Source organism: Rana temporaria, chromosome 2 (genome assembly GCF_905171775.1).
Source record: "Rana temporaria chromosome 2, aRanTem1.1, whole genome shotgun sequence".
Lineage (NCBI taxonomy): Eukaryota > Metazoa > Chordata > Amphibia > Anura > Ranidae > Rana > Rana temporaria.
The window spans coordinates 105,705,857-105,732,779 of NC_053490.1; the positions used below are offsets into that span (position 1 = coordinate 105,705,857).

Genomic DNA, 26,923 nt, shown 5'->3' on the forward strand with positions numbered 1-26,923 from the left:
GAAACAAACTTCAGGCAGCCGCAGCACTTAGCAGGTAGGTACAAACTGATCATACTGCAGCATCACTGAAGATATCAGAAGGTTTAGCTCTGGATTATAAATGTGACCTAGTCCAGTAAAGTGCTGTGTAAATCTTTATTTTTAGACTAATATGGATTAAAGGTTCCCAGTCATGAAACAAGTCTAGCCCTAATAGGTTGACTCTACTCTCAGTGGCAAAAAGACCCCTTTTACACTAAGGTAGTTTTCAGGCGTCTCAGTGCTAGAAATAGCGCCTGTGAAGTGCCTGAAAACTTCCCCTTATTCATTACAATGGTGGCAATGGGTGCTTTCACACCCAGGCGGTACGCTTGTGGGACATTCGGAAAAGTCCCGCAAGCAGCATCTTTGGGGCTGTATATAGCGCTCCCAAAACGCCCCTACCCATTGCAATCAATGGGCAGCACTTCTGAGCCTAAATAGGAAGGGGTGTGGTTTACAGATGACAGGGCGGGTCTTAAATAGGAAGGGGTGTGTCCTGGATGGGAAGGGTGGGTCGTATTTAAATTAGGGGGTGCATGAGTTTAGTCAGGCCTAGAGCAGCACAAAACCTAGATACACCTCTGGGTGCTGGTGCAGAGGACTGTGATCTGTGAACTCAGATTCAGCACTTTTCCTAGAATAAAAAAAGCAATCCACGTTCACTGATAACAAGGGTACACAATATAGTAAAACACTTTTCTCATTGAAGAACAGATGTTGAGTGAATGCTCGTTTTAGTTTTCATCCAGCTAATATCCTTAAAAAATGGGTGAAAATCACTGTCATAAATAAGGTGAAGGTGGAACCATCAAATCTTGGTTGAAAAATAGGCAAATTTCAGATCTAAATAATCATAACTACACTCCAATGTACCCAAGGCATACAAATCCCTCTAGCATGGGTAGGCTTTGGCCTATGAAAGCATGCACCTTCTACAAGCATTTTATTAACACTATATATTAAGAAATAAATATTATGTTTTTAACATTACATAAATAGGCAGAGGGGACTGCAGGATCTGAGAATAACAATTGTATCTATTGGCCCATTCATACCAGACTGTGGTGTGGGAAACCTGCATTTTATTGTGCATTTCCTGCACTGCATTCAAAGTGCACTGATCTGCAGCGCTTGCCAGTGCAATGTTAATGACACCCCAAACACAGGGTATTTGTCTGCATCAAGTTGCTTGGTACAGAGGTGTCATGCAATCCGGTTTCAGTGCATTTTATTAAAGGTAGTGCATGCACTACTTCTGGTGCAGTGCATGCACTACTTCTGGTGCAGTGCAGTGCAATTTCAGCCTATTCAAATGGGCATTCCCAGTGTGAACCGGCCCTATGTGTCCCTACCTGGTGGTCTGCTCACCTGAAGGGTCTATCACAGGTGTTTTTGCAGCTGCTGTCTCACTATGATTGGCAGAGAGCCTTAACCTTATCAGGTCTACAGTGGCAACAGAACAAAACATATCCTTAAAGTGATTGTAAAGCTTTTTAAAAAACAAAAACAAATAATAAACTTCTTAAACTTATCTGCTATGTGCAATTGTATTGTACAGAGCGGCACTGAACCTCCTCTTCTCAGGTCCACACCCCGGAGCTCTGGGCTCTTCCTCTTCTCAGTGTAGCACCATCAAAAGCAGCTTCCTATGCGGGTGCACCTGCAGGCTCGCTCCCGAGCCAAGCTGTGTGCATCTATTAACACACACAGTGCGGCTCAGCATTACCCTCCTCTCTCTGCTCACAGTATTTGATTGACAGCACTGCTGCCTCTGTAAACAGAAAGAAGAGAACCGCTGCAGACGGGCACAGCACTGGATCGAGATTAGGCTCAGGTAAATATAAAAGGGGGGGGGGGGGGGGTGAGAGGGCCAATACAAACACTAGGACCTTTTTTGCCTTAATGTAAGGAATGCATTAAGGTAAAAACTGTCCAGCTGTTAGAGCCACTTTAAGATGCTGGGATGCTATAAATCACATAACTTCCTTTCTTTATCTCTTCAGGGAGAAGCTATGACTCATATGCTGGCAACTAATTATTCTAGTGTCAGGTTTGCCAGGGGAGCCAATTTACATGAGGATTTAGGCAGACCTCAGTACACGGATGTTTTACTATAGTATATTTGCACATATTTACAGCATGATTGTACAAATTTATGTTTGTTTTTTCTGTAAATCTGTACAATTCTCCAGCAAAACATCAGCGAATATGGTTAGGCTGTGGTGTCACACCCAGGGGTGGACTGACAACTCATGGGGCCCCCGGGCAATAGAAGACTATGGGACCCCTGGGCTTAAAGATGGCCACCACGCCAGGAGGCAGTGCAGAGGTGGGACAGCTAAAATCTCTGGATTTTCACATCAGAAGCATGTTGGTTTCAGACAATATCAGGGACAAATGTAAAAAAAACATAGATTTTTACATACTGTCCCTGGTTTTACTGAGCCTGGCAACCCTGATGGGGCCCCCTAGTGACATGGGGCCCTCGGGCAGTGCCCGAGTGACTCAATGGTCAGTCCGCCCCTGGTCACACCATACCTTTTATAGAGCCTAAACCCCCAGAACCCCTAAAAAAAATAACCTGAAGAGCCAGTGATCAGATCGGAGAAGTCACATGACTGCTCAGCGTGTTATGGCACCAAAATATGCCTCTTAATCATCTGTACAGTTATTTTAGAAGACAATGTTACAAGTTCTTTTTAAAGTGGAGTTCCGGCCACAATTTCACTTTTTAAATATAAATACCCCTGTAATACACAAGCTTAATGTATTCTAGTAAAGTTTGTCTGTAAACTAAGGTCCGTTTTGTTAGGTTGTTACAGCATTTAGACACTTTATAAAATAGAAATTGACTGGGGCCATCTTAAGTGTGGGCATCATGAAGCCAGACTGTATGACTTCCTGGATTTCAGCCTTGCAGATCTCGCACATGCTCAGTGCTGCGCAAGCAGTGTAATAGGTTTCAGATCAGGTTTCAGCACCTGCACTGTCCAAGTCACATGATTCTTCGAGACTGGGGAGTGCACAGACTCCTGGAAAGTTACACCCACTACATTCCCAGGAGTCTGTGCGGTGTAGGTTAAGCACCTAGGTGCAGGAAGAGGGAAGATTAACTATTCTGCCTAGCAACAACACTTTGAAGGCATCTAAAAAATGTATTTATTTTCTTAAAGGACTAATGACATTTTTTTAAAACTACTGATGTAATGTTATATTAATGGGTGGAACTCCACTTTAAGCTAAATCTGGGGGTGTAAATTGTGTCCTACAACAAAAGAATTAAAATTGAGTTGAAATTTGCAATACATTAATAAAATACCTATGTCTATACGCCTTTAAAAACAGAGACAGAAAGTTAACTCATTATTTTTTTTAATATAGCATAGGTACATTTTAGGGTGCTAGTAAAATTTTTTTTATATCACATGAAGATATTTTCCAGCATGCTGGATAACCTCTGTTCGTGCTTTCTATTATTTAGAAAAAAAAAAACGGTCCCTTTGCCACATGCATGCAGCATCTGTAGACTGGCCAAATCATCCCAGGCAGTCTGGAGATCTAGGGGACAATTCTTTCTGTAAAAGGTTATGTAAATGTTGGATTTATGCAGACTGCTTATCTCTAGGATCACTTATCTTCACCAGTCCCCAGTTCACAAAATAAATCAGCAGTGAAAGATCTATAAGTGTTTCTGCAGTACAAGTATATTCTATTTGACAATGGGACTCTTCTGTTTTTTTATGGTGTTCCTGTGGTCTTTGTCATCAGGCCATCAGTACACACTGTTCTGCTCATCTGGGAATGAATGGCACAACCCTTAGCTAATTAAAGCACTGAAGGGATTGATGACCCATACTTACAATCTGTATGAATTTTTATGGCATATTTACTGTATCTGTAAATCAAAAAGGAGCTCAATGTTTTCCACCAAAGCGATTAATCATGGCACTGCATACATTATCTTGCAAGTTCTCTTTTTGTTTCCAGGAGTCACCAAGGAAACTTGTTTAGAGACAGAAGCATACAATGAATTGTGAGCCAATTGCATAAAATATGGATGCAATAATGAAAACTGGCGATGATGATGATGATGCAGAAGGTGGACCACAAACAATAACATCCAATCTACAGTCAACACATATATGATTATTTTGCATTTAATCTAATCTCACAGATGTAATTTACCCACAGTGGGGTAGATTCACAGAACAATTACACCGGCGTATCCATAGATACGCCGCGTAATTGCTAAGCTGCGCCGGCGTATCTACTTTCTGTATTCAGAAAGCTAGATACGCCGACATTAGCCTAAGATACGACTGGCATAAGTCTCTTACGCCGTTGTATCTTAGGGTGCATTCTCACGCTGGCCGCTAGGTGGCGCTCCCGTAGTTTTCAGCGTAGAGTATGCAAATGACATACTTACGCCAATTCACAAACGTACGTGCGCCCGGCAGTCGTTTTTGACGTCCTTTGCGTAAGTCGTTTTCGTCGTAACGTTGCTCCTGCTATTAGGAGGCGCAGCCAATGTTAAGTATGGACGTCGTTCCTGCGTCGCGATTTAAAAAAAAATTGACATCATTTGCGTAAGTCGTCCGTGAATGGCGCTGGACGCCATTTACGTTCACGTCGAAACCAATGACGTCCTTGCGACGTCATTTACCGCAATGCACGTCGGGAAATTTTAGGGTCGACGCATGCGCAGTACGTTCGGCGCGGGAACGCGCCTAATTTAAATGATCCACGCCCCCACTGGATCATTTGAATTACGCGCGCTTACGCCGGCCCCTTTTACGCTACGCCCCCGCAATTTACGGAGCAAGTGCTTTGTGAATACAGCACTTGCTCCTGTAAGTTACGGCGACGTAGCGTAAAGACGATACGCTGCGCCGCCGTATCATTGCGCGGCCCAACGTGAATCTACCCCAGTGACTTTCATTTCTATTCTGGGCAGTCTGGTATGCCACTCACTAAATCCTAATGGTTGGTGGCCTGTGAAAAATACAGGCTAAGGTGTAACTTGTCAAAGTCATATGACTAGCTCTCCTCCAATCATGGAGTTCTCTGGGTACAATAACAATGACAAAAATACACTTGAAGTGGGCCCCCACACTGCAAGGGTTAAATGACTAATAAGACTACTGGGGCCCCAAGTCGCGCTGTTGAGAGAATCAATGTCTTAATGTTGCTCCGACTTCAGAAAAGGTTCCTGTACTACTTTAATCCGACTTCTAGGCGACTTGTACCCATTGATTCAATGGAAATCGCCTCAGAAGTCGGATCACTAGAGTGCCAGATTTTCAATTGTTAGACCAAAACTTACTCAAATATATTAGGGAGACCTAATTATTTGTAAATTATATTGTTCTGAGACATCAGCAATTGGTGTCCTAGCAATCTTAAGGGCAGAAGTCATCAGAACCCTGCCCTGTTACCTTTTTTTTTTAGATAGGTTAGAACCCCCCCCCCCCCCCCGCAAGTTTCTATACAGCCCATCTACAGTGTGTATAAAACTTAAACTCCATAGAAAAATCGTGGAATGATTTAAAAACTGCAGTTCACAGTCACCAAATTTAACTAAACTTAAGCTGTTCTGCAAAGAAGAATGGGCAGATAATGCAAAGTCTAGATGTGCAAAGTTAGTGGAAACATATCCCAATAGATTAAAGGCTGTAATTAAAGCAAAAATGTGGTTAAACAAAATACTAACACAAGGGGGTGATCCTTTTCCAACTCGGTGATTCCGTTTTTGGATTTTTTTTATTTTTTATGACATGTTGGTGTTATATCATTCACTTGGATGGTAAATACAGCTAGATAATACAAAAACTGTGTCTGTCTTCATTTTGGGCTGCAAAGCATCAAAATCTGATTATTTAAAAGGGGGGCGGAGGGTGATTATTTTGTATACCCACTGTATTTGTACTGGTGAACATTGTCTTCAACAGAGAAAGAAGAAAATCCAAAATGTTACTGTTGTCACCAGAACAGCAGGCGAGATCTTCCAGTGGGGGCACCTACATTTCTTTCACTTTGCAAGTATTTTCCTCCCAATTTCCATTGCTTCGCTGGGCTTTGTATTTCCCTACTCTTCCCAAAATAATAAAAAAAAATCGGCTAGGGATAAATGTTAATATTTCAACACGAATGTGGGGAGAAAAAGAAAGCATTCATGAAAAGTACTCATGGCCCATGGTACTGATGTAGAAACACACAATACCATTCAAAAAGGGATTGTGTTAAAAACTAACAGGGCCCCATAATAAACACTAGGTATTTCTAGAAAAATTAGGGATTCAAATATAAGAAATCACCTATAGATACAAAATTCTTACACATCAAATGTATAATAAAGTAATGCTCACTTTAATCCATTTTCTGGTTCTAGTTGCTGATTGATGGCAGTCTACCTGGGAGGAGCCTTGCTAACTGGCTTCCCTTCATACATGAACCTCTAAGATCACTGAAATATGACAGCATGTAAGAGATAAAGGTCTTTAATGTATACATTAAGTAGACAAAGACAATTAATAAAGTAGTGAATAACAGTTCATCCATACCATATCTAACTACGTTTCTCTCCTGCAGTAGCTAGGGGCTGTCACAATTAAGCTATACTCAGCATTCTGAAATACCACAAATGTGCCTAAAGCTGCACATACATGGAATACATTTTGCCCACTTCCTGATTAACCAGCTAAAATTTGCTGAATGCGTGGCCTGTCTGCACCATTCCACCTGAAATCCTTTGATCGAAAAAAACAAACCAATCAGATGTAGGCACTGTTTGGCTATTTTGACAGCAGGTGGTGTCAGCTGTCAGAATATAATATCTGCAGCAGGAGATTTGTCTTGTGCGAGTTCAACAGGAGGTAGGACTCAGCCGCATAACAATAGCCCGAGCAGCCCACATAACTGCTATGGGGCTTGGCAGTGGAACGGTGCCCCATTAGGGAGGTTGTTGGGGGCTTTTTAAATTAAGCCAGAGTTACCCTTTGCAGGCTGTGCATTAAAGATAATTTGTTTATTTAAGTAGTGTAAATTTATTGACCTCGAAGCTCTTGATCATCCTGGCCAGCACTGAAACTTATCATATATACCTAAAGCTGGTGATATATAAAGCAAACTTTGGCCAGGTTGTCATGAGCCGGTCAAAATTTGCTCCATGAGTGGCCCTGTTGGTACCCTTTTCCTGACATCCTACATGGAAATGTGTCAGCCACAGGCTAAGCCAAAATAATTGGTGTCGAAACCCCATTGTGTCTCCTTTAATAAAAACTGACAGTTTTCTTAAAAACAAAATTCAGTTTTGCAAAAACCACAAAGATTGAAGTAGTTTGTATTAGAGTTAGTAACAATTATGTAATAATTTTAACTACTCTGTTGGCGAATATTCTTGCTACTACAACTCATTTTTTCATTTTTACTAGCTACTACAGGCTACTTTCAGGACTTTTTCTGTTGTGGTGGCAGGAGTTAGATGGATTAGAATTTACACTGAGGCCCTAAAATCTAGGATGATGAAAATTATTGGCAAGTTACCTTGGACAAAGTGGTCAGCTGGAAAAATGTATATTAGAATTTAAATCCCTGCAATGATACTGTCCCCTTTGTTAACAACTTCTGCCCGCAGCACTGGTCCTTATAGTGTACTTACTATACCAACAGCTCCCTTTCTACTTGTCCTGGACTTAGATGAACTTTATGTTAAGATCGCTGACAGTAGGGAGGTCGCCAGGGGGCTTAATCAATATTTTACTATGAAATCCCATGATCTGCAGTTATGCTACAGGTAGGAACAACAGCTTTTAAACATGTCCCAGCATATTTTGTATTTTTTATTACAGCACCGTAACATTACTTGGCAGTTTCAAAAACCTAGAAAAGTAAAGCAAACAAAAAGTATCCTTCACTTGAGGTTTTAGTAGCTCGATTTTACTTTAAATGATATTGGAGAACATCTGCGGTAAGGGCTGCTATGTCTGGTAGGTGTTTTTTTATACCCACCTTGTGTTATCCTCATTGCAGCAGATCTTTATATTTTGATAGTTTGGATCAGGAGTTTGACCAGGAGTCATCTACCTCCCCTGCAATCTTCTGCTTTCTGCTACATACTTCGATACTTTCGCTATAAACATACTAGAAGCTACTGGGGAAGTTGTGTACATTCACTGTCCATCATTTTCTTACAATTAACAGTGTCTGTAAAAAGTTGAATGGCTGGCAGCTAGAAATGGCTGGCCTAAAATGGTCGCCCATTGTTGTGTGCACTGTCCTAACAACTTCCTGAGTTTAGTGCTTTCTTATATACACCCATTTGAAGTCTAAATAATTTTTTTGTACTGTGATAAGCCTTTCGTTCTCCCAGACTTTTTACAGCCAAACATAGCTGCTTTTCCTTGAGACTGAGCTATTAAACTGCACACGTGGAAGTGTAAACTAATACATGCATTATGCTATTTGAGCCCTACTATTTAAACATTTTCATAAAGCAAAATCGGATACATTTAGTAGAATACTGACATTTTTAATGCTTTCTGGGATTCCAGCGTGCCATATACCGATCCCTTCTTTTGTATCATGGCAGACAATTAATTCAAGTGGAGTCAGTAACACCTTGGATCGTGTGGGCAAAATTATGATGTTCCTTAGTGCTGTGCAAACAGATTATTCCACAAAACAAATGTATAATAGAGAAACCAACATAAATATCATTAAACAAAAAACAATGATTAACTATAGGTTATATGAAATATAATCTGCCTCTGTAAAAATGTTATTGCTAAAAGAACATTTTCATATACTGACAAATTATATCTGACCCTTCTTCTGTCATGCTGAGCTTTAGGCACATTTTCTACTGTCAGATATTCAATGTACAGCTAAAAATCTACAGTTCAGGTGGTTCCTATCTACTCAAAGTTTGAATTCTTGGGTTCATCCTCATATTTCTGAACAATATTTGTGTATGTAAGCAATGCAACAAAATAGAATAGGTATTTTGTGGTGGATGTGGTGAGACTTATAAAGGTTGATAGAAAAGGTGACATTAATATCTTACTCAGTCCACGCATTGCATATCAGAGGGAGACTCGGCATATTACAAATTACAGTGCCATTAATATGCGAAGAAACTGCAAGAGCTTTAGAAGGATTGTTGTTTCTGCTTCATTCTGGTTCCTCATCCTCTTTACAAGGGAGAGACACAGCTTTGCCAGTCTAATTCTCTTGTTTACTGTGACCAAGCTAAAGATGTTACCACTGAAAGAGAAAAAACACAATGAAAATATTAAAATCAATCTTAGATATAAGCATGCACACAACCTCATACAGCATTTTGTATTTATACTTGTGCCAACTGGAATATAAAAAAATATATAACTATTTTAAGCAGAATTCAGGTTTTCATGCAATCAAATGCCTTGATTGTGTTTGCTTTGCAGATGGCTTGATGCATCAGTGTGGCCCTTCTTGGAATTGGAGTTACTGTGCCCAACAACCACAGTTAGATTCAGTCTTTGAGGACAGGTTTGTATGTAATTAATGCCTGAAGGGAAGTAATGCCAAGTAAAAACACAACAAGCCCAATATCTCCAAGACTATCTAGGTTTATTTCAAGCTATGCTTTTGATTGTTGGGCTGTAATTGATCATGCTAAACACAAATGTTCCATTTTGATTGCTCAACCTGCTAAGTTTTGAAAAAACTCTACAGAAATAAAAAAATATTATCTCATATTGAATTCAATGGGGCAGATCCACAGAGAGAGTACGCCGGCGTATCTACTGATACGCTGGCGGACTTTCAAATTTCCCGCATCGTATTGTTGTTTTGAATCCTCAAAACAAGATACGACGGCATCTGGGTTAGATCCAACAGGCGTACGCCTTCGGATCTAAGATGCAATTCTTCGGCGTCTGCTGGGTGGCGTTCCTGTCGTTTTCCGCGTCGAGTATGCAAATTAGCTATTTCCGACGATCCACGAACGTATGAGCGGCCGTCGCATTTTTTTACGTCGTCTCTAGTCGGCTTTTTTCGGTGTATAGTTAAAGCTGCTATTTCGTGGCATATTCAATGTTAAGTATGGCCGTCGTTCCCGCGTATAATTTAAATATTTTTTTTTTGTTTGCGTAAGTCGTCCGTGAATCAGGTTGGACGTAATTTACGTCCACGTCACAAAAAAATGACGTCCTTGTGACGTCATTTTGCGCAATGCACGGCGGGAAATTTAGGGACGGCGCAAGCACAGTTCATTCGGCGTGGGGACGCGCTTCATTTAAATGAAACACGCCCCCTACCCGCCCAACTTGAATTCCGCGACGTTACGCCGCTTGAGATACACTACGCCACCGTAACTTACGGCGCAAAATCTTTATGGATTCGAACCAAAGCCAGGTAAGGTACGGCGGCGTAGCGTATCTCAGATACGATGCGCCGGGGCAGATCTTTGTGGATCTGCCCCAATGTGTTCAAAACAACTGACAGAGGTTGTATAAACAGCCATTGGATAAGCTATAAATAATCTCTTGAATAAGAAACCGAAATTTTGAATTTATATGTAAATGCAATATCTTGGAGAACAGTATAAGATTTGCATTCATAGACCATGGGTTATATGCAGGCTACCTTCAGGTAACTGGACACTGGCAAGAAAACTTGCTAGACTCGCCCCTCGAGCGTGCTCATATAACTCTGCCCATTTCGTGAGACTAGTAGTAGTGATTAAGACACAGGGTGGTGGGCCAAGCTTGCATCAGCTAAGGCCTGAACATCCACTTGGCAGAACTTGTAGAATGTGTAAACAGAAGACCATGTAAAGCCAATGCAAATCTGAGAAGCAGATGTTATAGGCTGAAAAACTCAAGAGACACCATCAGACCCGGAGGAACGGGCTCTAACAGGGAAAGCAGGAATTCTGTCCCTCAGGGCATAAGCTACACAAATACATACAGTAGTTGGTCAGCTTGGAAAAAGACACCTAGTAGTTCAACAAACAGAAAAAAAACAAGCAAATAGAAAACCTCCATATACAAAATCGGGATGGTTTTTGTAGGCCACTGCTGTAGCACTGTTCAACTGCACCCTGACTGGGTGACCCTACAGAAGGAAGATCCAGTATTTTAGAGATAATGCGATGGCTCCAATTTTCAGAATGTTGATGGAAAGTTTAAACTCCTGTGAGGACCATGTCTCCTGGACAGTAGGGGAGTTAACACACTGCCTTGTAAGGCTTGTGGTCATTGTCAGAGCTTCCAGGGCATGTGAAGGAACGACATTCCCTGTTTCAAACTGCTACACAGAGAGTTTTAAAGCATTCAGACATAGTGGTAAATAGAATCTGCTTTTGTAAGACAGGCCACATGGTGCATAGCTGAGAGGAAGCTAGGGTCAGAAGAGGAGAGCAGTGCAATAATATGACATTGCTCTGGGAAAATGAAACCGCTATTACACCAAGCCCTGTTTTAGGTTTCCTGTAGTCGTCTGCTGAAAGCTTGGTATTTGGTCCTTTTGATTCAGCTTCCTTGCACCTGTAATCTGCCATTGCCAAGTACGAGGATCCCCAGTGGGGTATTTTACAGAATGGAGGTTGGAATGGAAGGGGTTTTGCGTGTCCAGAAACACAAGCCGCTATAAACCAGGCGCTGATTGTGTTCCTGTGTTTGTGTCTCTGTAGAAGATGGCAGCATAAGTGGCACAATGTGCTATGCACATTTTTGGTGGAAAAAACAAGCAGGAATACCTCATCTGGGAGGTGTAACACAGTTACCTCATCCTCCTGAAACTCTGTCTAAAAAGCATGAGGAAAACGGCAAAATTCAAGTTGCTCACACTGAGAAATGTTACAGGCAAATGGAAGGGTTACTACAATAATGTGAATAACTCCCAAATTCTCTGCCTTCATAACTACACATTGTGCTACGCGCTGCAGGTTGTGTTACTAAAATCCAGGAACCGATGTCAATATACAGGGAGACTCTGTCTTACCTTATCTAGGGCTTCACCCAGCATGGTGGGCAAACCACCAAGAGCTCTTCGGGGTTTGGGAACCACAGAAATGGACCAAGTCATATCTTGGTAGAAGCATCAGAGGAAAAAAAAACATCTTTACCATGTGATCAGCTGTGTCCAAAAACAGCTGATCACGATGTAAACACAAGGCGGTTATCGGCATACCTTTCCTCACGCTGGCCGTAGAGGAGAGGAGATAACCGGCTTGTGTGAAAGGGACATCTACACTGATCAGAGCACTGATTATCAGTGTAGTCCCAAAAGTGCCCACCAGTGCTGCCAATCAGTGCCTCCTCATCAGTGCTGCCTATCAGAGCCCTTCAGTGCTGCCTCATTTGTGCCCACCAGTGCAGCCTATCAGTGCGCATTAGTGAAAAACTATGTGTTTGCAAAATTTTAAAACAAACTATGAAAAAAAAAAATTCTTTTTTCAATTTTTGGTCTTTTTTGTTCATTTGGCAAAAAGTGTCAAACCCAGTAGTGATTAAATACCACCAAAAGAAAGCTTTTATTTGTGTGAAATAAAATTCATAAGGGTACAGCGACCGCCCAATTGTCATTCAACGTGTGCTGAAAGCTGAAAATTGGCCTGGGCAGGAAGGGGGTGTAAGTGTATAGTAGCCAAGTGATAAAAAAAATAAAATACTTCTTCAGAGAATAACAGGTCTAAGACACTAGCAACAAAACTGGGGTCTCATGGAGTGGGCAGGGTTATACGAGTACACTTTAGGGGCAGCCCAGCAAGTTTTTCTTGCCAGTGTCCATTCACCTGAAGGTAGCCTGCATTCCACCCATGGCGGTTGATTTACTAAAACTAAAGAGTGCAAAATCTGGTGCAAATTCAGCTTGTTCAATTAAGCTTTAACAAAAAATCTGGAAGCCAATTGGTTTCTATGCAGAGCTGCACCAGGTTTTGCAATCTCAAGTTTTAGTAAATAAACCCCAAGGTCTATGAATACGAGTGCTGTGTCCTGTACTGTACGATTAGGGCAATTTCTACTGCAGATATTTACCAAGGGCATCTATGTAGCCCACTGTTCATAAAAGTTGTCAAATTTGCTCTGACAGGTATTTACCCATTTCTCCATGATGTCATTGACCTGTTTCACCTAATGCACTCTTGAAGGTGTGTGTGTCATTTTCCAACATATTGGAAATAACCCCTTTTAGGGATTTAGACTGCATTCACACCTGGGCATTTTGAACCACCACGATTCTGCCCACAATTTCAAAATGCTCTGCTAAAATGACAAATCCCACAATTTGAATTTCAGATGCCATTATTTCTATTGGCAGCTAAAAACGCAGTGTGGTTCTGCGGAGATTGACCCATGATAAATCACGGCAAACCGCATTGTGTGAAGCTTGTTGCCTGAAAGAAGCTCCTGATCTTTTTTTGGGCAACAGGCTTTACACAATGCAGTTTGCCACGACTACAGTGTGATTTATTGTGCAACGCATGGGATCCCTGGCTGAGGCTGTCATACGCCACCTCATGAGGTTTTGCCGCGATGCACGACTTCCAGGGCTCCTTTTTCCATTAGGTTTTATACCCTACTATTCTATGCAGTAAGGTAAAAAACCTTCTGCATGCAGCTCTCCCCAGAGCTCCGCTAAATACTTACCTGAGACTGATCTCAATCCAGCGATGTGCACAAGAGCCGAGGCTCTCTTGCTCTTCATTGGCTCCGATACAGCTGTAGGAGCCATTTGCTGCAATCAAAGCCAGTGAGGAGGAAGTGGGGGCAGGGCCTAGCCCCACTTTGTGTGTCTTGTGGATACACAAAGCAGGGCTCTGGAGCGAGCATGCATGGGTGCCCCCATAGCAAGCAACTTGCTGTTCAAGCACTCGGAGAAGAACCCAGAAGAGGGGGATGGGGGCTACTCTGTGCAAAATCATTACATAGAGCACTTAAGTATAACATGTTTATTAATTTCGTAATGCTTTCCCAGCCCCTGCCGGGACCTTGGCTAACGGCTAAGTTGGGAGAGGTAGCAACTCTGTGCATCTGGAGCACGGAGACTTCATTACTGGTACAAAGGAAGAGGTCTGTTTTTAGCATAGCATATGCTCATGAGAGTACCTTGAGATGCTTATCTTTATTGGTATTGGGTGGTGGCAGGGTCACTTTAAATTACAAACACTGCAATGCACATCTCCAGTGCATTACCATGCATTGCAATAAGGTGTTACAATGAATTTCTGGGCCACGGGGAAGGGGAGTATCTAAATTCTTTTGTTGCAGGGGCAACTTTATTGTCAGAATAATATTTGGCAATACTTTAGATTCGCTTTAAAAGGAACCCACTTGTGCAGTATCCTGTGTGGTAGCATTGTCTCCAGACCTATTTTACATTTTGATGTTTTATTAAGAAGGACCATTTCAGAAGGGGAATTTGCCAGCTGCAGATTCACCAAGGTGAGGCAGCCATTTACAAAAAATGTAGTTGTTCCTATAGCTGGCAGTGAGAGAGTGACACCTTACTAGTCCATTAAGTGAGTGAGCAGCTCCAACGGAAAAGGAAAGTTTTCTTTTAGATCTTGTTGCTGTTGCGTTGTTGCAGTAGTATCAAGACTGCTGTTTGACATGGCCCTAAAGCTGGCCATACATCTCAATCTAATTGAGAACTACCAACCAAACAACCCATTCAATACAAATCTAGTCAGGAAGGCTTTTGTACTAAATAACTGACAAAGGATCCCACTGTCTGCCTCCTTCTAGGTGTGACGGCTCTTAGATAGCTAGGAGCGGGGGTCTATCGGCTGACGTCACCATGTGGCACCGCCCCTTGTGACGTCACTGAGAACATGCTCGTGTCTGGTGGTGGGGGGAGACAGGGAGTGTATAGCCCCTTCTCTTTTTAACAGCTGCCACATGGCGGAGCAAGCAGAGGGCGGGAGCCTTAATTGGAGCTGGAGGGCGGCGTGATTGACAATTAATCTACATAGGACAAGGTGCTTTGGGGGGGGGGGGGGGGGGGTGGCAGAGCTTGCCTGCCGGGCTGCATACTCAGGTAAGGGTCTGGTATGGATTTTGGGGGGGACCCTATGCCATAAAAAAAATGTTGTGGGGTTACCCCTTAAAACTATATCAGAGCTTAAGGGCCTAGTTGCCAGCTTTTTTCTTTTACATTCAGCTGTCAATGGGGAAAGTCCAGAATATATAAGTTTGTATGAGAGTTCAGAAAAAAATGGGACAGAGAGCTGAAATTACACTCTGCAGAGCTCAGTGAGGAGAGCTCTGAGGGCTGATTGGAGGGAAGGGACACCCCCCCCCCCTTCACACAGTTCACAGGAACAGAGCTCCAGCTGTCAATCAGCTGGAGTTCCCTCCCCTGTCACAATTTTTCTCTTGGTGTCAGGAAAAATTTTCAGAAATGATGCTGATAGCAGAGGAACGAAGCAGCAGAAAGAAATTACACTTAAGGGATTATTTACGAAAGGCAAATCCACTTTGCACTGCAAGTGCAAACTACAAGTGCAAAATGCACTTGGAAGTGCAGTCGCTGTAAATCTGAGGGTTAGATCTGAAATGAGGGGAAGCTCTGCTGATTTTATTATCCAATCATGTGCAAGCTCAAATGCTGTTTTTTATTTTCCTTCCATGTCCCCCTCGGATCTACAGCGACTGCACTTCCAAGTGCACTTTGAACTTGTAGTTTGCACTTGTAGTGGGAAGTAGATTTGCCTTTAGTAAATAACCCCCTAAGTGTCATTAATTGAGACAAGTTTACAACCACTTTAAATTGTTAGTTCGCCTTTACACAAAAAATGTAAAGCTGAACTAATACCTTACACCCCCCCCAAGTCCTGCTGTACTTACTTCCAGGGCTGCTGAGCGGTCAGTACTCATTCAGCTGGTCCAGAGATTTTAAATCTCCGCTCTTCTAGGTGTAACGCTTTCAGGACAGACCACACCAATTAGGATTGATCAGTGCCATCACAGAACATCGCTCTGATCTGTCCCAGAAGAACAGCACAAAGAAGAGAGAGAAGAGTGGGGGATTTTAAATACCTTCTGGACCGGCTGAGTGGGCACTAACAGCTCAGCAGCCCCAGAGGTAAGTATATCGGGGATGAGGGAGTGGCTATGGTGTACTGTGTTAGTTCACCTTTACATTTTTTTTCTGTAAAAGGTGAACTAACACTATAAACTTCTTAATAATATCTGCAACTGTAGTCACAGGCACATTAGGCTGCTTGGAGTTGGTCTTATGGCCTTTACCTTTAAAATGTTAATACCTTCCTTTCTGGTCTCCTCAGACAACTCACTCCTTTGCTTTCTTTGGTCCGTGTTCAGTGTGGTGCACATGGCAATAACAAACAGGAGAGTGACTACTCTGCATTTTAAAAAATCAGATTACAATACTGAAGATATGTGGCATACTAAGTACAGAAAACAGTTAGAAATATCACTCTGATCCAACAATGATTTATGATTTTTTTCTAGAGGTACCAACAAATCTGTCCACACCATTTTAGAATATCTTTGTGGAATGTGCAATCATTGATATCATTTCATATCTTCTTTCCTTTACGCTTTGATATGCCAAAGGTATACAAAAGACAACTTCTTTTAATTTTTTAATTTTTCAGGAGGAATGACACATTGTTTTAAAGAGTTGTAAGAGTACCAATAAATGTGTCCACAACTGTAAAAGGTATACATTTACTATTAATAGGGTGATCTCCACATAGAATTATTGAACTTCAAAGACGATTAAAGTCCATGTTCTATATACTGTGAGTTGCTCCTTATGGCACATAAAAAAAATATCAAACTCATTGGGCCCTGCTTGAGAAGTCAAGGCAAAGAGCAATAATACAATGGAAACCTAGCATTCCAATATGTGTTGGTATGTACAGGATACAATTTTCAAGGTGCCTTCTCTCTCCTATTTCACCTGCTCCTCTCCTCCCCCTTTCCTCGCAACACTCTTGAAAAGACTTCCATTTTGATTTTATCCATTACACTTGCAAATTATGCTGCTGCCTCCTCCTCCTTCCTTCCCCCGGACCCCTATTCTTCTTCTCTCTCACAGTCGTTCTCCCTATGTCTGACTGCAGAAGAAAAGAATCTAATGATGCTGAAAATTGATTCTGAAGCGTCCTGACAATGCTGTACATCTTTCCCCCTCCTCGCCTGCCATCTTTATGGCCTCCGGCTGTAAAAGTCCCTTTTACTCCCACTGGAGGGAGGCGGATTTATACTGCTGTGCAGGCTGCAACCCTGCTCTGCTCTGCCCTATTCTGAAGAGAGGACGGCATACGGTTTTCTAACATCACCTGTACCTTCTTTTATCAAGTTCTGTCAGGCACAGAGTGTATGCAATCACACAGAATGTAAAGCTGGTCATAGATATTAGATAGTGGTTGGACGTGGAATAACAGCAATGATTGAATTATTCTTTATTACAAATGATCACCAATATATCACCATAATGGATGTTTGTGTAATGTTAGAGACTTTATAGACAGACTTAACAATAGTTTTTTTTTTCTGTTTAGACACAACCTGGTCTGGCTGAAAGTATACAGCCCAGGAAACATTTACTGCGTCTTATCTCCATAAATAACATCTGTACTAAGTATCCAATTACCACTGCTGACCTTTTTATATTGTATCTAAGGCCAAAAAATAATGCAAATATTGTAGATTACCAGTCCTTCAATATGGTGTCTGCATTCAGTTTTCACCTGATGGTTCTGCCGGTAACACTTTCTGTCCTAGGGTGGCAGCACTTACTCTGTACAGGCGGTCCCCGGGTTACAAACAAGACAGGGTCTGTAGGTTTGTTCTTTAGTTGAATCTGTTTGTGTCGGAACAGGTACATTTTTTAAGTGTAGCTCCAGCCCATAAAAAAAAAAAAAGTTTTAAGCTTTTTGGATAGCATAGGGAAGAGTTATCACCCCTGTAACGTTTATTTTTCTGTCTGTGCCCATGTTCAGATTTCACCTCACTTTCTGTCCCAATGACAATTGGATTTTGAAAAGTTTGGGCTGTTGTGGAAGCAGGCCTTGGTGATAAAGCATTAGTGGAGACACCTTTTTTCCATAATAACTCTTACAGGAGTGAATTTCCCTTCCTAGGGGTAGATTTCCTCTCACTTCCTGTTGTCTCCCTCCATTTGTAAGTAGGAGTCATTTGTAACTAGGGGACCGCCTGTACTGTATCCATATAGGAGTAATCATTGTAATCATTGCTGACTTTTTCTGATTTAGACTACACCCTCCCAGCTCCATCACATTATACAGGTAGTGAAGGGCTGTGTAGTTCACAGCGATAACTCAGAAGGCCAAGATTTCAGTACAGTACACAGAAAATTTACAAGGATAATGAATTTCTACCAGGATATATGTCCATGTGCTTGCAGCCTGAAAAATTAAAACTAATACAGCCACAACATCTTGGGAAGGAAGAAAAAATCCTGGATGGCCACACATCATTAAAGACATCTTTATTGATATCTTGAGTAGCAGATGAAATCCAATACAGTTACTTCATGTTACAGAAAACAGGGAAAGCTGCTGTCGCGTTTCACCTTATGAAGGTGCTTAATCATAGCTTTTTTCTTCCTTCATAATTCATTGCAGAGCCAGCACCTGCCTGTAAGTTCCTAAAAGGGTGTGTGCTTTAGAGGATTGGGGCTTAGAGCAGCAATCCTCCTTCACAACTTCTTGGGACTAGTAAGATGAAATATATTACAATTTTGTTCTTGTGTTTAGATATACTTTAAATGTGTTGTGGATAACCTAAGATATAGGATCCATTTTTAATGCCTCATACATGTACAATAATGAGCCTATGCAACGAGAAGCACTGCAAGGTAATAATGGATAAAATTCTTAATTTAATATTAATGGAAGAATCTAGATCTGGCAATTGAGATTTTGCTTAGAGTTGATCAGCAAAATGTGCCAATAACTATGCAGTGTGAGAGCCTTCTGGTTTGGATATAATCTGGATTGATCACTTAATATACACTTTTGATGAAGATGGCCATACAAGCTGATTGGACAACAGGGCCACTGATAAGGCAGTATTAACTGGCTGTCCTACTGGGCCCAGGCCCCATCAACTCAACAGAGGGGCCCAGGCAGCTTTATTGTTCATCTATGCTGTGCAAATATATATTTTTTAAATAGACAAACTGTTGAGCTAGGCTCTTAGGCTTGCCAGGACTTTAATTAGATTTACCTGGGGCCCCTCAAGTCTAGCAGAGGGGCCCAGGAGGCGGAAGCAGAGAGAGGTTTTTTTTTTTTAATGCTTAGGCGAATAAAGCTGGCGCCATAGTGCCCGATATTGTAATTAAAGTCTTGGCCGGCAGCCTTTCCCTGGTGGAGGGATTCTTACGGCTTCCCTTATTAAGTGCTGAGGAGGGAGGAGGGTGAGGCTGTAGCCACTGTGAGTGTGCATAAACCCCAGTACCACTACTAAGACCTCTCACTAAGCATATGTAAATCTGGCAAGTGAACTGTTTGCTGTCCGAAATGATCTAGTGGGTGTGCAGCTGCCCAATTTCTTTCATACACCACCACAATTGCTAGTCTCGCCTGCCCCCCCACGTTTCCCAGGCTCTGCGCACCCAAGGGTAGACCCAGGGCTGTCATGTCAGGTGCTGCCAGGTAGGGGGGAAGGAGATCAGCGAAAATGTCTGTTTACTAATCTCCCCTTCATGTTAATGACCTGGGAACAACTTGTAAAATGTCACTTCTGGGTCCTGCTGTCACTTTCCCCAGCCAGCATCGCCAGGCAAGAAACCATGGAGCGCGATCTGCACTATATTAACTTTAATTGGAGGACAGGTGAGACATCAGGGGTCTAAAAGACCCCTGATGTCTTATTAAAGAAAACCTGTCACCAAAAAAAATGCATCACATAGTGGACTTTTTGAGCCCCCACCCCACATAATCACATGTACAAATGTAAATGCAAAAAAAGGTTAGTTGCGGTACACATGTAATGTATTGCTGTGCAGGCTGGATTGAGAGCAATAACTCTGGGACAATTATACATGGTTAGATCTAAACTGATGAGCTGTAGGGACTTTTACATTTTGACACCGTTGCACAGGCTATTTTAAGAATTCACATGCTTGGCATCTACGCGGCACAACCTCATCTTTTATATTTTACCAAACACTGGCTAGTATATTTAGAAATTTTGTGTTTCATAAATGTTGTGCTAATATGTGTGAGATAAACATATGTTTATACATACACACAAACCCTGGCACAGAGGTATGGTCTATGTGTCCCTGTGAAGATTAATTGAATATATTGTACATGTAGACCTTCACACTACATAGTTGTTGGAAAATCTAAAGAAGACCGTATATAAATTGTACAATCAGATTGTTACATGCTTGGCCAGGTTTTATGGGTCATGTCGATGAGCATTGCCTTCCTATGTTTTACGTATGTTTGAAATGCACATCAAAGCAGGTCAGAAAAACACCACTGACTTTAATAGATCAGTACACATGGCAGAGATTATGTTTGACATGCTTCATTCTACATTTCTTTGGATGTCACATGTTCTTTTAAAGTGCATTTGAACTCCATGTAAAGCATGTGAAAAGCAGCTTATTTTGGTCAAACTCTGCATTTCTCATTCCTCAGCAGCATGGCTTAAAATGGAAAAGGCAGCATTTGGCTAGGATGCTCATCAACATGGACCCTTACAAAAGGAGACCACATAAGGCTATCATCTGTTCCATGCTGCATTGTTCATTAAAAATGTTTACACTGTAGTATGTGTAATCATTTTCCAAATATAAAAACAGGAAATTAAAGTAGAACTACAGTGCCTTGAAAAAGTATTCATACCCCTTGAAATTTTCCACATTTTGTCATGTTACAACCAAAAATGTAAATGTATTTTATTTGTATTTTATGTGATAGACCAACACAAAGTGACATTCTGAAGTGGAAGGAAAATGATAATTGTTTTCCATTTTTTTTTACAAATAAATATCTGAAAACTGTGGCGTGCATTTGTATTCAGCCCCCTTTACTCTGATACCCTTACTCAAATCTAGTGGAACCAATTGCTTTCAGAAGTCACCCAATTAGTAAATAGAATGTACCTGTGTGAAATTTAATCTCAGTATAAATACAGCTGTTCTGTGAAGCCCTCAAAGGTTTGCTAGAAAACCTTAGTGAACAAACCGCATCATGAAGGCCAAGAAACACATCAGACAGGCCAGGGATAAAGTTGTGGAGAAGTTTAAAGCAGGGTTAGGTTATAAAAAAATATCCCAAGCTTTGAACATCTCACGGAGCACTTCAATCCAGTATCCAAAAATGGAAAGAGTATGGCACAACTGCAAACCTACCACCTAAACTGACAGGCCGGGGCAAGGAGAGCATTAATCAGAGAAGCAGAAAAAGAGCCCATGGTAACTCTGGAGGAGCTGCAGAAATCCACAGCTCAGGTGGGAGAATCCGTCCACAGGACAACTATTATTCATGCACTCCACAAATCTGCCCTTTATGGAAGAGTGGCAAAAAGAAAGCCATTGTTCAAAGAAAGCCATAAGAAGTCCCTTTGCAGTTTGCGAGAAGCCATGTTGGGGACACAGAAAACATGTGGAAGAAAGTGCTCTGGTGAGATGAGACCAAAATTTAACTAACACTGCACATCGCCCTAAAAACACCATCTTGCTTTTCTTCAGCAGGGACAGGGAAGCTGGTCAGAGTTGATGGTAAGATGGATGGAGTCAAATACAGAGCAATCCTAGAAGAAAACTGCAGGAGAGTGTGCAGGAGACTTGAAACCGGGGTGAAGGTTCATCGTCCAGTAAGGACAACGATCCTAAACATACAGCCAGAGCAACGATGGAATGGCTTGGATCAAAGCATATTCATGTGTTAGAATGACCCAATCAAAGTCCAGACCTAAATCCGATTGAGAATCTGTGTCAAAATTTGAAAATTGCTGTTTACCGACGCGCTCCATCCAATCTGACAGAGCTTGAGCTATTTTGCAAAGAAGAACGGGCAAACAATTTGCTCTTAGTTGTGAAAAGCTGGTAGAGTCATCCCCAAAAAGACTTGCAGCTGTGATTGCAGCGAAAGGAGGTTCTACAAAGTATTGACTCAGGGGGGCTGAATACAAGTGCATGCCACACTTTACAGATATTTATTTGTAAAAAAAATTGAAAACCATTTATCAATTTCCTTCCACTTCACAATTATGTGCCACTTTGTGTTGGTCTATCACATAGAATCCCAATAAAATAAATTCATGTTTTTGTTTGTAACATGAAAAATAATGGAACATTTTAAGGGCTATGAATACTTTTTCAGGGCACTGTATAGCAAAACTTTTTTATTTTTGGAAAGAGCAAGGAACCCCTGTCAGATTTTTTTTTCACCATGTGTCCCATTGAGGAGACTTCCCTTCACGTTCTGTCCCATAGCCAAACAGGAAGTGATAAAAAAATCCCTGTAGATCAAGGGAGTTCCTTGGGGACACCCAGGTCCCCATTGGAACAGACCGCAAAAAAAATTGTCAGGTGTTCTAATCCTTCTCCACTCTATCCAAAACGAAAAAAAAAAAAAAAGTTTTGCCTTTAGTTATACTTTAAAGTATAACAAAAATAGAAAATGGCTAAGGAAACACTCCCTCACAGGAAACATATTTTCTCTATCCATAGACAGTGCACCAGGCCAATGGCTCCTGCTGCTGCCCAAGTCCCTGTGTGAATAAAAAGAGAAGAGATCCAGCCGTGTACAGCACTGGATCAATTGAGGACTTTGTTAGTATTTAGGGAGGTGGGGGAAGGAGTTAGCTGTAAAACTTAGGGAGTGCATAAAAGCGGAGCTTCACCCAAAAGTGGAAGCTTCTTCCGTTACCACCGGGCCATTCACACTGCGCAGCGCGCTTCACGTATTGCGCAGTAGGGACCTGGCTGTGAAGCTGCAAGGCTTCACTGATGGTTTTCCTTACAAGAAATGGCGACAGCAGCACCCAAGAGTAGAGCTACATGATCTTAGCAAAAAAGAGAATCACTATTTTTTTGCTACGATTCTCTCATGATTCTTGCGGTGTAACATCATCTTTCACATTATACAAAAAAAATAAAAAATTGGGTTAACTTTAATGTTCAGTTTTTTTTTTTAATTCATTGAAGTGTGTTTTATTTAAAAAAAAAATGTGTTTGAAAAACCGCTGCGCAAATACAGTGTGACATAAAATATTGTAACAACCATCATTTTATTTTCTAGGGTCTCTGCTAAAAAAAAATATATCATGTATGGGTGTTCCAAGTAATTTTTTAGCAGAAAATAAATGATAAATGTCAGAAAAGGCTTGGTCTTTAAATGGTTAAACCTTCCTCATTTACACGCTGCAGTTCTTTTCCTTTGATGAAAAATGAAAAGATACTTTGTTTCTACTTATTTGTGGTTGTGATAAAACTTGGCAGGCTGTCTGTATTTATTTATTTAATTTTCAGCTGTGAGAACCCTCTGCACTTGTTAGAAAAAATCATGACATGCTGTTTTGAAGATCGGAAAGGGAAAAATATCATGATTTCGATTCTTACCAATTATTCGTGCAGCTCTACCCAAGAGCTGATTAAAAAAAAAAAAAATCGGCTGTTGTGAAGACACTGCTGGATTTCAGGACAGAAATGCAGCTTCATGCACAGATGTCTATGCAATTCGCACCTGAAATTACCAAAAGTAGGGACTACTTTTTCAAATGGATGGGGCACTGCAAACTCGGCGTTGCATCGATTTGAACATGACCATTGCCAACGATAGGGTGGGACTTGTCATGTGATTTGACCTGTCAATGTGAACGAGGGCTTAGGGTTTTTTTTTGTGCTCAAAAGCTTCTCTCAGAGTGCCGCCTACACACAATCGGAAATTCCGACAAAAAAAGTCAGATGTGAGCTTTTGGTCCGAAAATCCGACCGTGTGTATGCTCCATTGGAGTTTTGGAATTTCCGCCAACAAAAGATTGAGAGCAGGTTCCTATCGGAAAATCCGCTCGTCCTGCAAGCAGCATCTTGGAGGCGCTGCAGCAGCGGTGTATACATTGCTGTTAAAGCGCCCCTGCCCATTAAAATCAATGAGCAGCGCGGCCGAAGCTGCGCATTTAACCCCTTTTTTGGCCGCTAGCAGGGGTTAAAAGTGTCCCGCTAGTGGCCGAAAAGCGCTGCTAAATATAGCGGTGCTTTATCACCGACGCTCACAGCGCCCTAGTGTAAAAGGGCTTTTAAGCTCTGTGTGCATGAGGCCTTCATGATGTATACAGAAGACAAAGCTGCATTTACCTGAATTTTCAATAACTGCCTGTTCAGTTCAGCTATCACAGCATCTATTATTTTTATAATTTTAAGTCCCTTTCAATAAAAAAATCCCATTCTAAAAAAATGTTAGTAAAGGAGCTAAGACTGAAGTTAGCATATGCTCCCACTAGGGCTACATAAGGCAAAGGTAACATTGGGGTCGATTTTACTAAAAGTAAAAAGACTGTACAGTTTGCAGTTGCTCCAGAGCTTAGTAAATGAACAGAAACTCTGCTTACTTCCATTATCCAATCATGTGCAAGCAAAAATGCATTTTTTTCATTTTCCTTGAATGTGATTGGGTACTCTTTGCAAAGTAAAGCTTTGCCTCATTTACTAATCTCTTGAGCAACAGCACTTGCAGATGGTCTATTTGCGTTTAGTAAATCAGCCCCAATGTCACATGGCAATCTCACAGCAAGCATAAGGAAACCCTGATGGGCCACAGCCCCAAGTTGCTACGCTTGGGTGGGGAGTAACAAAGCTTAGAAACGTGAAATGCTAAGATCTTTGAAGATGAAGACTGATCTTTAATACATATGGCCATCAGAGAGGATGTAGATGACTTTGAGCCATTTGCATTTCATTGTAAATTTTATAGCAGTTGATAAATTTGGACAATCACTATTGTGTTGTCTGAGAGATCCATTATGAAAACTTATATGGCACTCCACAGGTGCTGCACTTTGCCTCTAAAGACATGACTGATTCCTTATTATGCAGCAAGACCCTCTGGTGTGGGCTGTAAAGAGGTTGTCATAAAAATTATGAAGTACTTTAGGAATTCCATATCAGAACAAGGCATTACTAAAGCAGACAAGTGATCAATCTATGACTTCCACAATCCACAAGTAGTGAGCCAGACAGACGTTTGTTCCCATAGCACTGAATGTAATCCTATAATCAATAAAAGTAATCAAACAAGTAAGCAATTTAAACAGATAATACATGTGCATGAGCCACACTGGCAGCCAAAGACAACGCATCAAGCAAGTGTCAAAGGGAAGAAAAAGTCTCAGAGTGCCAATACAATGTCTGATAAAAGCACAAAATCATAAAGTATTGAGCACCATTTACATGAACTGGGCCCTACAGGGTTAGCATTGAAGCAATAATAAAAAATGTCCATGTGTCTGGAGCACTCATTTCAGTATATAGAGATTTTCTGACATGTTCAAAAAGCTCTACATGACTGATCAGCGGAAAAAAGAAATGTTCCTGGACTGCCGCACTCTGATAGGCGATTTATTGAAACAAAATAAACAATGGATAAAATCCAAAGCTGTATAACATCCAAAAAATCATGCAACACTGCAATCAATGGTAAAAAGTGGACATAGGGGACAAAAAAGCTAACATGTTTCACATCATGGATAGATGCTTAGTCATAGCTATATGACTGATCAGCGGGTTACTTCTTTTTCTATTGACCCATTACCAGTGCATGCACAACTAGGAGCTACCAGGTAAGTCACAAATGAAATGGCACCAAGTTCCAGTGGCATGCTCTCTGAGCTGCAATTGCAAGATCGATCTGTCATTAGATAGATCTGACCATCTATGCCACCCTCTGCCCACACAGACACAGATCAGATTCTAACTTGTACAAACAAATGGTGCTTACAGATTTAACAAATGAATCCGAATGGTTTCTATGGCTGTGAGACAGTTTATCCCTCAGGCATTCTGATTAATAAGGCCCAGTAGGGGCTCAGTAAGTCCATTTCTCCACATCTGCCACTTAGACAGACAAGCGAGTGTTACAAAGACATATATTAAGAAATGTGCTGCAGCTACTGTGCTGTATGTGATCATAAATTGCTATAACCTGCTTAATGGAGCTGCAAACTAACAAGGCATGGAGGTACATTTCATTTGACCCTTGACGACTGGTACTTCCAGCACGAACCCCACTCTGCAGATTTATAGTGTCTTTGTTCATGCATATTGGGTGTGTATAGAAGCAGGCTGAGCAGACAGCGATTGGAAGAGGCTGAGCACCTGCAGTTCGGGAAGGATTCATTTTGTGACAATGCTAGACAGGTATTTTCAGTTGTAAAGCCCAGCACTGGAGACATATAAACAACAAAGAAAGGATAGTATGATGTGCTGTAAAAATGATGTGCACAAACTACAGAGCAGATGGTTGATAGAAAACATGAACAAAGCCAGTATGAACAGATCAGTGAATCAGCTTCCAGCTGGAGGCTGCCAATAGCATGCTTGTGCTAAATACTCCACAATAGTTAAAGGACCATTCTCTCAAAGATAGCATATTCTAAAAAAACATACTTAATATGAATGCATATTTAAGAAAGATATATCCTAATGAATAAATACTTTTCCTATTCACTAACATAGTTGTTGGGACCAAAAAAAGTTGCTGTAACTGCTTAAACTTTAGATCTGCTAGATAACTTTAGGCTGGCTCCTTTTGAGGGTATAGCTATGTAAAAAATTAACCACTTGCCAACCGGCTTACGCCGATATACGTCGGCAAAGTGGCACGTTCCCGCAAAACGACGTATGGGTACATCTTCCCCTTTAGAAACCATAGCAGGTACGCGCCCACTGAACGGCGAGTGACCTA

General features: G+C 41.4%; 1 protein-coding gene across 1 annotated transcript in view; it reads right to left on the bottom strand.

Annotated features, from left to right (window-relative positions):
- Positions 1 to 6,502: 6,502 nt before the first annotated feature.
- The window catches only part of CALCOCO1 (calcium binding and coiled-coil domain 1), a 95,922-nt gene continuing 75,501 nt past the window's right edge, over positions 6,503 to 26,923 (bottom strand). The window contains exon 13 of the mRNA XM_040340723.1: positions 6,503 to 9,282. Coding sequence (XP_040196657.1) covers positions 9,277 to 9,282 — 6 coding nt within the window. The 3' untranslated portion in view covers positions 6,503 to 9,276. The remainder of the gene's footprint in view (positions 9,283 to 26,923) is intronic.